Source organism: Buteo buteo, chromosome 13, assembly GCF_964188355.1.
Source record: "Buteo buteo chromosome 13, bButBut1.hap1.1, whole genome shotgun sequence".
In the NCBI taxonomy this organism is placed as follows: domain Eukaryota; kingdom Metazoa; phylum Chordata; class Aves; order Accipitriformes; family Accipitridae; genus Buteo; species Buteo buteo.
In genome coordinates, this window is record NC_134183.1 from 38,677,205 (window position 1) to 38,691,357 (window position 14,153).

Sequence of the window (14,153 nt, forward strand, 5' to 3'; positions counted from 1 at the left end):
TACCGTCCCTGCTATATTGCTCAGTGTAGTTCCGGCCTTCGACTTTTGTATCAGGCACTCCCACTCCAGGTCCCGCGCTGAGCAGATTGCTTTAACATTCATCGGGAAGCCAAAAAAATTTATGGAAAGCTTCAACCTGTTACAGTAACTGGCAATGCTGTTTAATACAGGGCAGGCACTTAAATGTGAGGTTAAATATCCTTAGAGGAAGTATTTTATGCAAGCAGATGTGTAAGCTGAGCTCCAACATTAACCCTTGCAACACAAGGTTGTTTGAATCTATTTCTTTAGATCTTTTAATAAAAGCTATTCTGTCCAGGCTGGAAACGAAGGGTAGAAAGTAGGTTTTGCAGTCACACCAGGAACACTCAGGCATTGGAAAGTGGCTTCAAAGCACTGAAAGAACTGGAAGGCCAAATCAGCGGAAAGGGGGTGGCAGGATAAACTGCTTTACCCTTGGAGACAGATAAGGGCTCCAGTCTGATGCTATCCGACAACTGGTAGGGGGAGAACATGCAAGGACATTAAGGGAAGGCAGACTAAATACATGTAAATTATCTGCTCCATATTAGCTACCAGCAAATGAGTCATATCAGCAGCTCCAGCTGTAGCTCGCCCACTGACACTTACGTCCTCTTCCCTTCCTCATGATAGGGACTGAACTCCTATCAAGATGCTCAGTTTAAGGACATTGAGCCGGACTAAGGGAAGCTCCAGCTCAAATATGTGAGAAAGTTAGATGTTTTAAACAGCAAAAAACCCAAGGAGGGAGGCATGAGAGCACTATCCCCTACAGATCCCACGACCTCCATCATAATCTTGGAGGTGCACCGTTTCAAGGTAGTTTTTGGCGCTCAACGTGCAGGGGTATAAGTCCATCCAGGGAGTGATGACCCACAGACCTTCTAGCAACACTTGGGCTCTCCCACCAACATAGGATAACAATATTGAGGAAACAGTGCTCTTCCAAGCTCATTTCAAGGCAGAGAAAGACATTGCCAACACCTTCCATGTATGTGGAACCATAATCCAGTCTATCATGGTCCAGTTCATAAGGCTGAGGAATAGACAGAAGATAGTTCCTCAGTTAAAAAAATTGGGATTAGCAAAACACTAGCCTGAGATGTCAGGCCAGCAGCCAAAGGTAAATGAACTAATTAATCCTCCAGTTCATCCCCTTTAGAGCACACACTATGGGGAGACTCTAAACTTAAGGGGGTGCAAATGGATCCAGCTTTTGAACTCCAAACCCTTCCTAAAGCTGCAGCACAAAATGCTTGCTTTGCCAGCTGTGAAGGTAAAGCAAATCCCCAAAATCTCTTTGTTGGCTTGCTCCAGACTGAGATCTACCCCTTGGTTTTTCTATCACACTCTCCAAGGTGTAATGGTTTCATCTTCCTCCTTCTACAAGGCAGCACTGGTATTAAAATGGAAGAGTAAAGGCAGCACTGCTCACAAGAGAAAGTGAATCTGCACAGTAAAATAAGCCATGAATAGAAGCTGCATCTTATCTTAGTAAGACAAAAGATCTGTAATACAGCTGAGATGATATAACTGTGCTAACAAAAGCCTTTCAAGTTCAGGCAAAGCTTTTGATGGAGCAGCGATTAAGTTCATGCCTCAGTTTTGGGTAGTTCCACTGACAATTATGAACTACATAATGCATCACTTCTCATTTAGAATAAGACATTGGCATTCACGTGGGAAACCTAACACAGTGGATTTCTCAAGCCCTGGCAGTAAGATGCGTTGAATATATGGACAGATTGCAGACCAGTAGAGGATCCCAAACTGATCAATCTCTCATGTGCACTATTCCCAAAGTTAAGCCACAAGTACAAACCTCTCACAAATGACACAAATTAAAAATGCTTTGACCCTTCCTTCTAGTTTGTCACTATATGGATAACACATTCTGATGACAGATCAGGGCTGAGTAATGGAGCAAACATCCAACTAGTTGTCCTAAAGACCAAGCAGAGCTCACCCCAGACAGCAGAGCATCTGCAGAGAGACCAGATCCCATGAACAGCTGAAACATGAGTTCACATCAATTGCGTAGTGCCAGATTTGCTGTGCTTTCTAGAGCACATCTCCAAATAACAGCTCCTAGCGTGGATCCTACACAGGATCTACTCTTACCCATGCCCTCCACATCTAGCATTATTCTAGTCCAATAGTCACATGATTATTTTGTTATTTGGGAAGCAGAGACAAAACTAGCCCCAATATCAGAGACCATTATCATCTTTATTTATTTATTTATTATTGTTTTACTTGTTTTAAAGCAGAGCTCCTGGCTTCAAACTGCAGGCTGGGAGTCTGCTGGGTGGTTCTCGCTTTTGGGGGGGGCACCTTCCCAGATCTGATCAACCTGCTCTGACTTGACAATGTACAAATAAGCAGCTTTTCTTCTAGTTTGGGGCTTGTTGCTCACTGTTGACATGCGCTGAATCTTCATGAGACCTCTGCATGAATCACGCTGACATCTGACTTCTGGACACTACACAATTTCTTTGGGTGGTACATGAAAATAGACTTCTCAAAAAATCCCTTTGATGCAGTAACCTGTCAAGGGAGGATAGAAGCAACATACAGGATGTAGCCCTCTTAACATTCCATCCCCCACACTCCCTCCAAGCAGGGAGAAAAGCTGCATTAATCATCATTTTAAAATTATAATTGAACACACTGTTTTGAAAATGCCAGATAATGTTTGCATTAGAGAAAAAAAAGATTTGGGCTCCAGTCTACAGCTCTGCATTAAAATAAGCGCCTGGTCTATCCAGTACTTAATGCTTATTTTAGAAAACCCTCCAACCTACCAAAACTGGAATAATTTTACATTAGTACCTATTTAATTGCTTTACTAAATAAGGGTGCCAAACACTGGGAAAAAATGAGACATTTGAATAGGTTTATTTATCCCTAACATGGCTCATGGTTCAGGATTTTGGGTAAATACAAGAAATACCCATGGGGTAAGTCTGTGAGTCGATATAAGGAGGTGGTTCATAGTGTCAACTGGCGATATTTTTTTCTTCAGTGAATTTTACAGCCATGGCTTATCACAGTACTAAATTTAACAAGTTAAATCCCATTTTTCCTGAGCAGTGAGCACCTACTGATAGCACACAATTTTACAGCTCAGTGAGTTTGTTTCTCAGGCTGTTTTATGTAATTCTGGTTCTCCTATCAGCTTGGGGTGGAGATGCAGGACCTCATAACAGCAGAAGTCACACTGTAGAACTTCAGGCGTGCTCCAGCTCCCAAGGCAGCAGAAGAATTGACCTGGCAGATAACTGGGAGCTGCATGATAGGGCTCGGCGTTGCACAAAAGGCAGTGAAACCCCATAAGCACGCAGAGACCGGCCCAGGAATGGCAAGCAAGATCCTCTGCTCTTTGCTGGCACTGTACCCCTGCTAGCAGATTGAGCCACTTCAGAAACCAAAGCTCTTACAGACCACCTAACCTGCAGCCTGTCTGAAGAAACAGCAATCAATTAACCCCGCTTCATCTTACTACTCTGGGCCAGATGCTGAGTTTTGCATTCATCTTCTCATTTCAACTCCTCTGCGGGCTGGAATCCAACTGTGCTGCTCCCACGTGCTTCAAAAAAGTAGTATCCCCAGGGCTATCTCTATTTGCAGCAAGAAAGATCAACCCTAAGCAGCGTGCTTGATATTCGCAGAAAACAGCTTCCATACGTACATGCCATCTCCTCCCTGAACAATCAGCCCTCTGTCTGGCGACGGAGCACAATACAAGAGCAGCTTAGAGTGAAAACACAACACCTGAAAAAAAAGAAATTCTTTGGGGAATTGGAAAAATAGATTTTCCCCCTTGTTTATCAGTGCATGACTTTGTTCTTCCTGTGTCACTAAAAGCATTCACTGGTGCTTAACTTCTCCAAAACCACATAAAAAAGCCAAAAAGCAGAGGGCACGCCATTCATCTTTGCAAGACAAAACTGTTATCAGAGACTTGTTTGCTCGTATTTCAGGCATGCTGCTTCTCCTTCCCCACAGCAATAATTAGCATCACATCTGTGCAATAGAAATATCTGATATTTGAGCAAACAGGAGTTCTTAAAGCTATAGTGACTGGCAAAAAGCAACAATAATACAGCTTCTGTAAGGACCTACACCTAATTGCTGTTATCAGTATGTATGGCTCATTGCCCAATTACAGCATGCTACCTAATTAACCCATATTAGCAAAACATTTACCAGTGTACCAAAAAAGAGCCACTCAATTAACAGGTGTTGCTTTTTTCCATAGTTAAAACTGAATTTCACTGTAAACTGACCTTTTCAGAAGTTAAATCTCTTGTGTAAAGCCCGTGCTTTGAAACAATACATTAGTCAGAAATCCAATACCGCTAAAATTTTGAGAAACATGAAAAAGAACCACCATGGAAACAGGATCAGCATTTGGGCACCAGCCAAATAAAGGCAAGAGCCATGTACCTGGAGGGATCCACTACTGCTGCTAAACCTCAAAGCAGAGCTTGGATTACAAAGCAATTCAACATCTCCATGGGGATCTTGCTATTCTGATGTTTGCTGTTCAGGGGGGGGCCTTTGAAAATGCAATACAGCTATTCATGTTATGTTACTGTAAGGATTCAAACTTCTCTTCAGCTGCCAGTTATGCTCATGTGCTCATGTTCATGAAGGTGGGAGTTTTTGCCTCTGCCCTTGGTTTCTCTCCACCTTTGGAGCATTATCTCTGTTCCTGCAAATCAATAAAACTTCTCTGATGTAATGCTGAAATGAAGCTACCCATTTACTGAGACAGATCATAAGCAAGCTGGTTAATCTTCACACTGGGGAGAAGTGGCACATCATATAAATGCAATAACCAAGCCTTAAAATGAAAGATTACATAGATTAATCTAAGATTACATAGATTCTGAGCAGGAATCTACAAAGATACTATCAGTAGTTATGTGTTATAACCCTTTGGTTACCTGAAGCAATCTCCTGATTGAATGATTTATTTATCATTCCTTGTGCCTGATGTACAAGTGATTTTCATTTCAATTCTAAATACGTACCAAATTCTGGGCAAATGCTATTTATGTCAGCCAACCTGTCTTGAACACCCTCAAGTTCACTACCACAGCAATCCAATTCATTCAGCAGAAGAAGAGAAATCCAACTGTTTTAAGTAAGTCAGGATCACGACCATCACAAGGTGCTGCTTCTGAGCAGCTACCCCAAAAACCATGTATTGGGAGCTCAGGGGCATGTAATGAAAAACACTGGCTGCCTCCCCCACCTCATTTAAAAAACATTAAAAAAATGCTGCAGTGCATTGGGCTCTTAAGTCATCCTAAAACAATACATTAGCATAGCCATCTGTTTGGGCGACCAGCTGCAAGACATGCGGTTAGAAGACCAACGGACCACGAAAAATCACAGGCTGCTGGGCCAGTTCAGCAGCTGAGAGGCAGCAGCCAGATGGCCAGTCGGCACACCCCACTCTTCGCCAGCCAGTGAGTCAAACACGTGCGACAGATCAGGGAGCGGGTGATGGGGCAGAAACTAGGGCACTGAGGTTAGCAAGGGACATGGAATAGAGAAGATGTGGCCGAGTGCTGGGAAAGAGTCTTACCCATTACTTTAATAGGGCGCCCTAGCTTATGAACAAGAAATTCAGAGCAAGATTTAGCAATCCAGGCAGTTAAGAAGATTTTTTTCACCTTAGGCAAGACATTCAGTGCTGAGAACAGTCTTCATTGTAGGGATTGTTCAAAATTTGCATCTTTGGCCTCTCCAGTGTATTCACTTTGACTTTATGCAAATAAAAATAATGCTAACAGTTACATCTTCTGAGTCAGAGGCTTCAGGTAAGGCAGCTCGACGCTTGGGAAACAAGACAAGCACACGCATTTCTCAAGCCAGGGTATGTTTTTATATATTTATATTCCAGTGGTGAAATGCTAATTTGGATAATGCAGGCCACTAAAATGGTTACTTCTTACCTAGTCTGAGTTCTCCAAAGTTCCCACACCCAATCTTCTTGCCCACTCTGAAGTTGGGTCCCACCATAAGAACGCCAGAAGACGCCGATGAGCTTGGTCGAGAACCATGCCCGCTCCTTCCCGGCATTCCTTTCGTCGTCCGCTGCCTTTCATCCTTTTCCCTATTAGGATGGTCCATGATCTTAGTGAAATATCTCTGCCAGCAAGCTGGCAGAAAGGAATTGGAGTATGCACTCTTCTCCTTAGAATAGAAATATATATCCAAAAGTATCTGAGTCAGGGTTCAAGAGAGTCATGGAAACGCATGGAGCTCGTTTTGGCACTATATCCAGTTTCCTAATGCATCTTGATAATGTACCAAGGGGTCGATTATATTCTTGAGAACTCAATAAAGGCAGGTTGCTTTTGGTTTCTTACCTGGGGAAAAGAAACAAGATATATGAAAAAAACATCGTTATTTTAAAATACTGAGCAAGAAATGTACAACAGGGCCAACATCCAGCACTTTCCTGGTCTCAAGGAAATTAACAGCTATACAGGAACTTAACCATTTTCTTAGCAATTTTCTGATAAAAAGCCCCGATGTTATGAAGAGATGCAAGTACTGCCCATTCACTGCTTGCTACTGGAGTTATCAGGACTCACGCTACATGTACTAACAAAAGCAATTTCAATTACACCAGCACATCAGGTGGAAACTGCAAGGAGATCACATCCCATCTTTAAAGCGACTTTCTTCTCACCTCATACATTTAGAAAGTATTACACAAAAGCCAGACAAAAAATAAAAAGTGGCAAATGAAAGGTGCCAAGAGAAGAAAATATTGAAGCACTTAGGAAGTCAAATTCTCCTTCATTTTACATCTTTTAAAGTTGACCACAGATACATTTGCTAATTAAGACTGTTGTCTTACAGAGATGACAAAAATTAGTAGCCAAAGCAAGATTTTTTTAAAATAATAAAGCTAGAAATTTCCTGAAATTTATATCAGCATATAGTTCACATTACTAACATGATTTAGTTCCCCAAAAAATGAGGTTTTGGAAAAACAGATGTTCTAATGGAATCGGGTGAGGGACTCAAGGGCCAAGATCTTCTCCAGCTGCCTGCATTCATGACTGGCAAACAAAAGCCTGACAGTTCTCCCAGAGAAAATGAAGTACACCTTCCTCCCGCGTGTCCAAACTTGTCACCACCATAACCCCAAGGGCAGGCAGCTCTGGACTACTCCAGACAACGTACTGGTGCATCTCATGAGCATCAGTCTGCTAACTCTGTCAAAAGAGGACAAGAAATAGATGCTTCTCAAGCCATGGAGGCCAAGTGGTTCCTCTGTGCCCACGCACCAGCCCAAAAAACACAGGCCGGAGCTGTACAGACCCAGGAGGTCCTGCTCCACAAGCGCAGTCCAGGAGCACAGGGAAGACTGACACCTCACCACAAGACCCCTTTCCTAGAACATGAACTCACACTGAATTGTTAGCGCAGCCAAATGATTCAGCTCAGTCCCACTGTGGTCAGAAGGAATTTCTACCACTCAGGCATGAAACTCTGATCATTGTGGCCTGATGGGACAGTCCAGAAGTAGCAGCGGTGGTGGGTGAGCTTCCTCTCATTTCCCAAGCAATCAGCAGGATGAAGGAAAATGTTGCAGCATGCTTTGTACAGACGCTGCCTTGGGAGCCAGTATTAGGTGGCAGACGTAGACACTCTGGAGGTGCTTGTGGTGCAGTTCTTAAGCAAGAACTGAAATAAATATACCTGGAGCTATCCCCCACATCCCAGGACCTATACGTACTGGATTGTACTCCTTTAGGGGACACTGTTGCATTCACGATTTTCCAGATGTGAATGGTAGAGTGCCTGAAATAGCTTTAGATACAAGGTTTGTGTCCTACTTCAGCTGTAGGCATCCACGCAGAAGTTTCAATGTTTGCATGGAAGTCAGCAAATACCTCCAACGTCAGCAGAGAAATGCTATATGAAACCATCTAAACAAGAAAGAGTCAATGTGGAAGGACATCAGCAATCAAACACTATCGGATACGCCCAGAAACACAACCATCTTTATGAGGGTTCAACAGTTACTAAAACAATTGGCTTAGTCCTCCTGTAGCAATACATTTGTAGAGGATTTAACAAGGATGTCTTCTGTTCGTTTCATGAGATGATGAAGCTAACCTACCTACTTCCAGTTATCCAATAACAAAAGACAAGAATTATTACCCATCCACAAACCAGTGGCATGGAACAAAAGCATTAGCCCTTTTGAAATATGAGTATGCTTTCCCTAGCCTTCAACTGTGGTATACTTTTATGTCTGGGAACTTTTGTTTTGATCTAAGGCATCTGTATACAAGGCAGAAGTCATTCACACTAGATCCAGAAAATGCAGGTAGCTGCCAGCTGGAAATTCCAGTTCTGAATATTGAACTAGTTTTTAGCACAACTCTGACCTTTTCTATCCATTTCCATTTGCAGTTCTGTGTGTTTGCACAAAAGAGGGCACAGTTCTCCCCAGCTTGAGCTTCCTCCCCAGATTTTTTTTTTTTAATACTTCTGCAAAAAAAGGAAAGATTAAATACAGAGAATGCACAACTTAAACACCACTTCACAATTACTTTCCACTGCTTTTGTTCATATATTATTGCAGGCTTCTATATCAGACAGGGAGTTTGGAAGACTCTAAGCAGACTCCATCTTCATAGGAAGGATGCCGTGTCCCTCCACAGTGTATTAGGAAGACCTTGAGGAACTAATAATAGCGTAAAGAAACATCCATACACGCAAATGGATGCTTCATGCAACATAACGATCCCACAAAACCACCCATCTTTAACAGTTTATACTAATGTTTAGAACCTAGCTCAGGTTGCACAGGTTACAACCCACAGGATATTTCATCTAGCCTGTGACTCAGCAGCCCTCTTTTCTAGAGTGAAAGTAGATGAATTCTCATTGTCACTCTGCACAAAGGTGGATCTCTGCAGAAAAGTCATACAGCATGTTTGCAGCAAATCCAGGAGGTCTGAAAATCATCAGGTCATCTGAGAACCTCTGTATTGCATCCATACTACCAGTTTGGCCATACCAACCCAAAAGCTGCAGCGTCAAACTCCCAAAACGGTACTAAGTAATGTGCAAAATGCCATTCATGATTAAGTACTGCTGGCCTAGCTACAGACAGAAGAGTTGGAGATGTTCACATACAAGAAGTTCAATATTTAGTATTACCAAGCTTTACTTGTACCTGAAATTAATTCAAGATTTAATACTTAAAACTGAATATGGATAAGCAGGAAGCATCCGTTACAGGCAAACAGGATGAACTGGTTTTCCATCACAGACATCCCAACATACTTTCAGCTGCAGTGTTCATTTTGAGGGAGTGAGTTAGTGCTGCTTCTCAAAGCTGTTTGCATAGAAGCAAGCACAGTTGTATTTGCTTTGTGAAACCAGCTTGCAGAAGCAATGACGATGCTCTATCAGATATCAGAAAAGCACTTTATTGGACCCCACCCCAACCTGTCCTGGGAGGAGTTACTTGCTTCAAAACAAACAACGTAAAAGAAGGATAGTCATTGAAACTGAGGAAGTTAATTGCTGAACAGAAATCAAATGTGATGATGATGATGATGGAGTGCTTCCACAGCTGGTTCACTAAGAAAGATGAGCCGAACAGAGGAATTTTATGAATAAAAAAAGTAGCACTTTGGAAAACACACTTGATCTCACCAAAGCCAGATAGGAGAATTTGTTTCCCCTGGAGACCAACATCATTATTTTCATCACGGTTGGATAATCCATGGGCAACAACTACAGGCCTCACAAAAGGGTAACAGAAAGAAGTCTCTAGCAAGAGCACAAATCCTGCCCAGTTTACGCTTGGAAAAAACAATACACAGTACTGTGTGAGACATGAAGAGCACAGCTCTGTAGACTGAGGAGATACTACTATGAAGGACTACATGGAAGAGGGGCTAAAAACCCTGAAAGAAAGGCAAAATCTGCATGACAGGGTCTGATTACAGCACAGGAAGGAGGAATGATACAATTTTTATGAAGTTGCAAATGGATTTTTTTTTTTTCTTGCTCATTCAGTTAACAGTTACATGGCCAGTAGAGAGCGTAAGAAGAGTCAATATAAGCTAAAACCACTGGAAAGGGTTTCTAAAGAAGCCTGATGAACATCAGGTGGACTGGGAAGAGACAGGCTGTTTAAGAATACACTACAGTGTTTTCCTCCATGATGCCAAAAGCCATTTAACCTTCCTTCTGCCATGAAGTACTACCAGCTTTCGACCTGCAGAGTAGATGGATCCAGATAGTAAGGTTTTGCAGCAGAACCCGATACCTAGGTGCAGATCTTTTCAAAGTTGTTTGGCTACCTGCTACCACAAGACAGAATCATTACAGAAAAACATTTTACCAGCTATGATAAAATGGAGCTGAAAGCCACCGAAAGGTAAAGGCACAAAATTTAACATGTTTCAAACGGTTCGCATGAGCTGGCCCTGATCTTCAGCGATTACAGGGCAAGTAGTGCTCAGTCAGTGCTTGATGACACAAATACATCATTCCTCTAAGGGCTGCTCAAGCCTCTTGTGAATGCAAGACCTCCTAAGCCTCGATACAGCTTCCTCCTCCTCCAGACTAAGTCTGAACTCAGCTCAAGTCCTGCGTGCCAAGTTTCAGATCCAACATCAGAAATACACTGCTTGGTTTGACATACCGTCTTGCTCAGTGCATGTCAGATGAGACAAGCAACTACATTCTTTTCCGGCAGATTAAGTACAGAGCTCCCACCACACGTTTTCTGGCTAATGAAATAAGATGTTAACGGTTATAAGCTACTAAGCCTTCATCCTTCTCCTGTTCCCCATCTGTATAAAGTCTCCCCAGGGAGAAGCATGGAAAGGTCATGCCTGACAGTCTGCAAACAGTAAACATCATCTCTCTCAGGTGAAGCCTCCTGCAAACAGGAATTCAGATCAGCAACAAATGAGTGAACCAAGCATTTGAGAACCTCTTTATTATGGTGAACCCTACAAGCAGATCCCAGCTGTAGGTACACTGAATCGCACAAAGTTCTTTCATTATAGTTACTACATACTAAAACCAACTGTAGTAAATATGGCATCAAGTATGGCTTTTGAGGACTAACAAAGTGCTTGGCTTTGGAAGAGGAGTGGCAGAAGAATGAAGACTAGACTGTAATTTGAATTTAGTCACGTTAATATTTAAAGAGTACTCAGAATGCCAGGACTATTTCCTTCCACGATTCAAACTTTTTCATAACGATTTTCCTTCCTACCTTTCCACCCACTCAGCAAGATTGCTCCTGAAAGTTACTTGCATTTAAACAAGGCTGCATGAAGATATTTCCCTAATGGTGACTCAGTCCAATTCCAGTATTCATTTCACTACAATATAGCTGGAGACACAGGAACAGTTATTTAATGAAAGACACAGGCTTGAAAGGAAATTACTTAAAGCACAGTTAGCTAAGTAAAAAAACAACTTTGTATCCTACACACTTCAAAACACTTAAGACCCAAGATCTAAATCACGATCTCACCTCCATCAATAAACCTGCAGCGTTAGAGCTACAAACCAGCTTCTAGGCAGTGTTGAAGGTGGCTGCTGTTCACATTGTCATCAGTAGCACAGTCTAGTGTGAAGGAAGGTTTAATTGCTTACCAAGCACTCGTTACGGCACAGAGATGTTGCTCACAGCTCACAGTTTTCTCAGTGAAGTCCTTAAGTTTGAAAGCAGCAGTAGTAAAGGACAACGCAAACAAGAGACTGGTGTGAAGAAGCCAAAGCAATCTTTATTCCTACCCCTCAACAGAAAAGCTCGCTTCCCTCGCACTGAGAATTTCTTTGATCTACTTGAGATACTCTGGAGACCCTTCCAAGATAAGAACAAGAGCTGTCAAAGTCTTGGTTTGTGGCACAAGTTCAGAAAATCTGTCCAAACTGAAGTTGCAAATGAATCCCCCTTTCTCCAAATCAAATCAAGCAGACCTGATCCAGATCTGTGTGCGGTTTTGATTCACAAAGGAGTCAATACATGCTAGAAATCAAACTGCAAATGCTTGGCAGATGGATCAACATTTTAACAAGCAAAAGTAGTTCAGCCCTACAATTCCTTTTTTCTTCTTTTAAGAAGAGACCTTCAAGAAAGCCTCATTTTCTGTTGGGATGCATGCTCTCATCCCGCTCTCTACAGAAACAGGAACTCAATTTCTCAAAGCAACTCCAAGATCATTGCTTTAGGACAAGGCACATGCCTTCTCACTGGATTTTCCAACATCCACCCCACATGCCTGTGTAATACTTCTGGTAAGTCTCTTGATCTGGAGAGTGCTTTCCAGACAAGATTTGCTACTTCCCACACGACTTCAAAGACTATAAAATCCTCCAGGGCTCTCAACTGACATGTTATAAACATACGGATATGAGATCACCAGCTTCCACCTTCATTCTGTGTAAAAAGTAGAGCCTTCAAGCAGCAGAAAATTTTGCTCACTTTGCCACAGATTGGGACAAATAGTTCACCCTCTGGAAAAGGTATAGCAGTCAGGATGCAGGTAACAAAGAATATTTTGAAACCAGGACATACATGATGCGTTCAGTCACGTTCTCAGCATCTGCCAACTCATTTTATTGGCTTACACCCTTAAGTTTAGAGGAACAAGCTGGCTTTGTGTCCTCTGCTTCACTGCATACATTAACAGCTTCCTAGGCATCAATGCTCTTCCTATATTACAACACAATTAGTAAATCTTTCACTTACAGCTTTGCTCTCTTCTACGTGTACACTCATCTCCATTGGCTTCAGGTCCCTTCATACCTTCTCGTCCCACTGCTTCATCTCTTCCCTTCCATGACGTTCCACTTCTTGTCCTGCTTCTGCTCAATGCTACCTTCCAACCGGCCCCAACAAAAATTTCTTTTTCCAAAGCCACCCCATTACTCACTTCTGGCAAAGTCACGGTTCTACTAACAAGAAAATAAGAGACTTAGAAGATCTGTCCTGTTCCTAAGGAGAAACATCGACAGAAAACCAAATATGCTGTCTTAGCCTGACCTGGAAGAGGATCCTGCTCTGGTACTTGGTTATCTACACAAGCTAGTAGGAAGAGAAGATGAGAGGCTGAATGCTTTCTCCACTCAGCCATGAGAAATTTACTTCCCCCCCCCCCCTTTTTCTCTCCCACTCAGGAGCTTTCTGGTTACCTAGAGGGTCTTGTACTAGGAGATACTCCCCCAATAAGCCTCCTATTATGGGAGTGTATTTCAACTACGTGCCTGTATACCAGTAGTACCTCCACACAGAGATCAGCATTCATCTGTGCTTTCCCAAACAGCACTGGACTGACCTGGTTTCAGTGTCCTCAATGTTGTGCAAAACAACAGAAAAACTGAAAAAGTAGGTCAAAATTCTCTGTTGCAGTTTAAAGCTGGTAACAGCATTGACAAAGCTGGCTGCAGACTACGGCATGCAGGTGCACATGACGTCAGGTGCCCCACACTTGGGAGATTCTTTCCAACCTTGAAGTCTACAGATGCCTTTTAAACATTACACGTTGCTTCTGTTGAATCATTTGACCCAACAATTTAATCTTCGGCTTGTGCAGTTAGTTTTGTTCAGCGCTTCACAGGCAGAAAAAATGCCTTACAAGATGAGACACACAAACAGCATTTAAGTCTAAATTGCTGGGAAGGGAGAAGGATGGACAACTGCGGATCACTACACTCATTCATTACTCATGAATGCACAGGACTGTCAAGTTGACATCCTACAATTACAGTTTTTACAGAAAGGGATGAACCCGAACAAACTCATACCATTTTCCATCCCAGGGAAGTGAACTTCCATGAAGTGTTTTCCTTGAAGACCTCGTGAACATGTTAAAACACATTAATTGTTACTTTTCCAAATGAGTCTTAGTTGATTGTTTCACCAAGAGTGATTCAAGCACCCATTCTGTAAGTTCATTCCTTAATTTTGTTCTCAATATCCTCTACATAAGCTCAGTGTGAAAGCCAAGAGTGTTAGGGAAGGAAAAAGTAATTTAGTTCTTTCACACGAAGAGAGTCAAAACAAAGAATAGACCATTTTTCAGGGAAGTGGTTTGTGTGATGTAAGCTAGATT

The 14,153-nt window shown here is 42.3% G+C and overlaps 1 protein-coding gene across 5 annotated transcripts in view; it reads right to left on the reverse strand.

Moving 5' to 3' along the window:
- Window positions 1-14,153, reverse strand: part of CSNK1G1 (casein kinase 1 gamma 1) — a 110,335-nt gene that overhangs the window by 58,779 nt on the left and 37,403 nt on the right. For 4 of the 5 annotated variants that reach the window (XR_012652847.1, XM_075045752.1, XM_075045753.1 and 1 more), the window contains exon 3: window positions 5,991-6,407. The exons of the other annotated variant lie outside the window; for it this stretch is intronic. Coding sequence is in view for 3 of the 4 variants with exons in the window: in XM_075045752.1 (XP_074901853.1) it covers window positions 5,991-6,168 (178 nt within the window). In the remaining variant the exon portion in view is untranslated. The remainder of the gene's footprint in view (window positions 1-5,990; window positions 6,408-14,153) is intronic. 5 annotated transcript variants of the gene reach the window in all.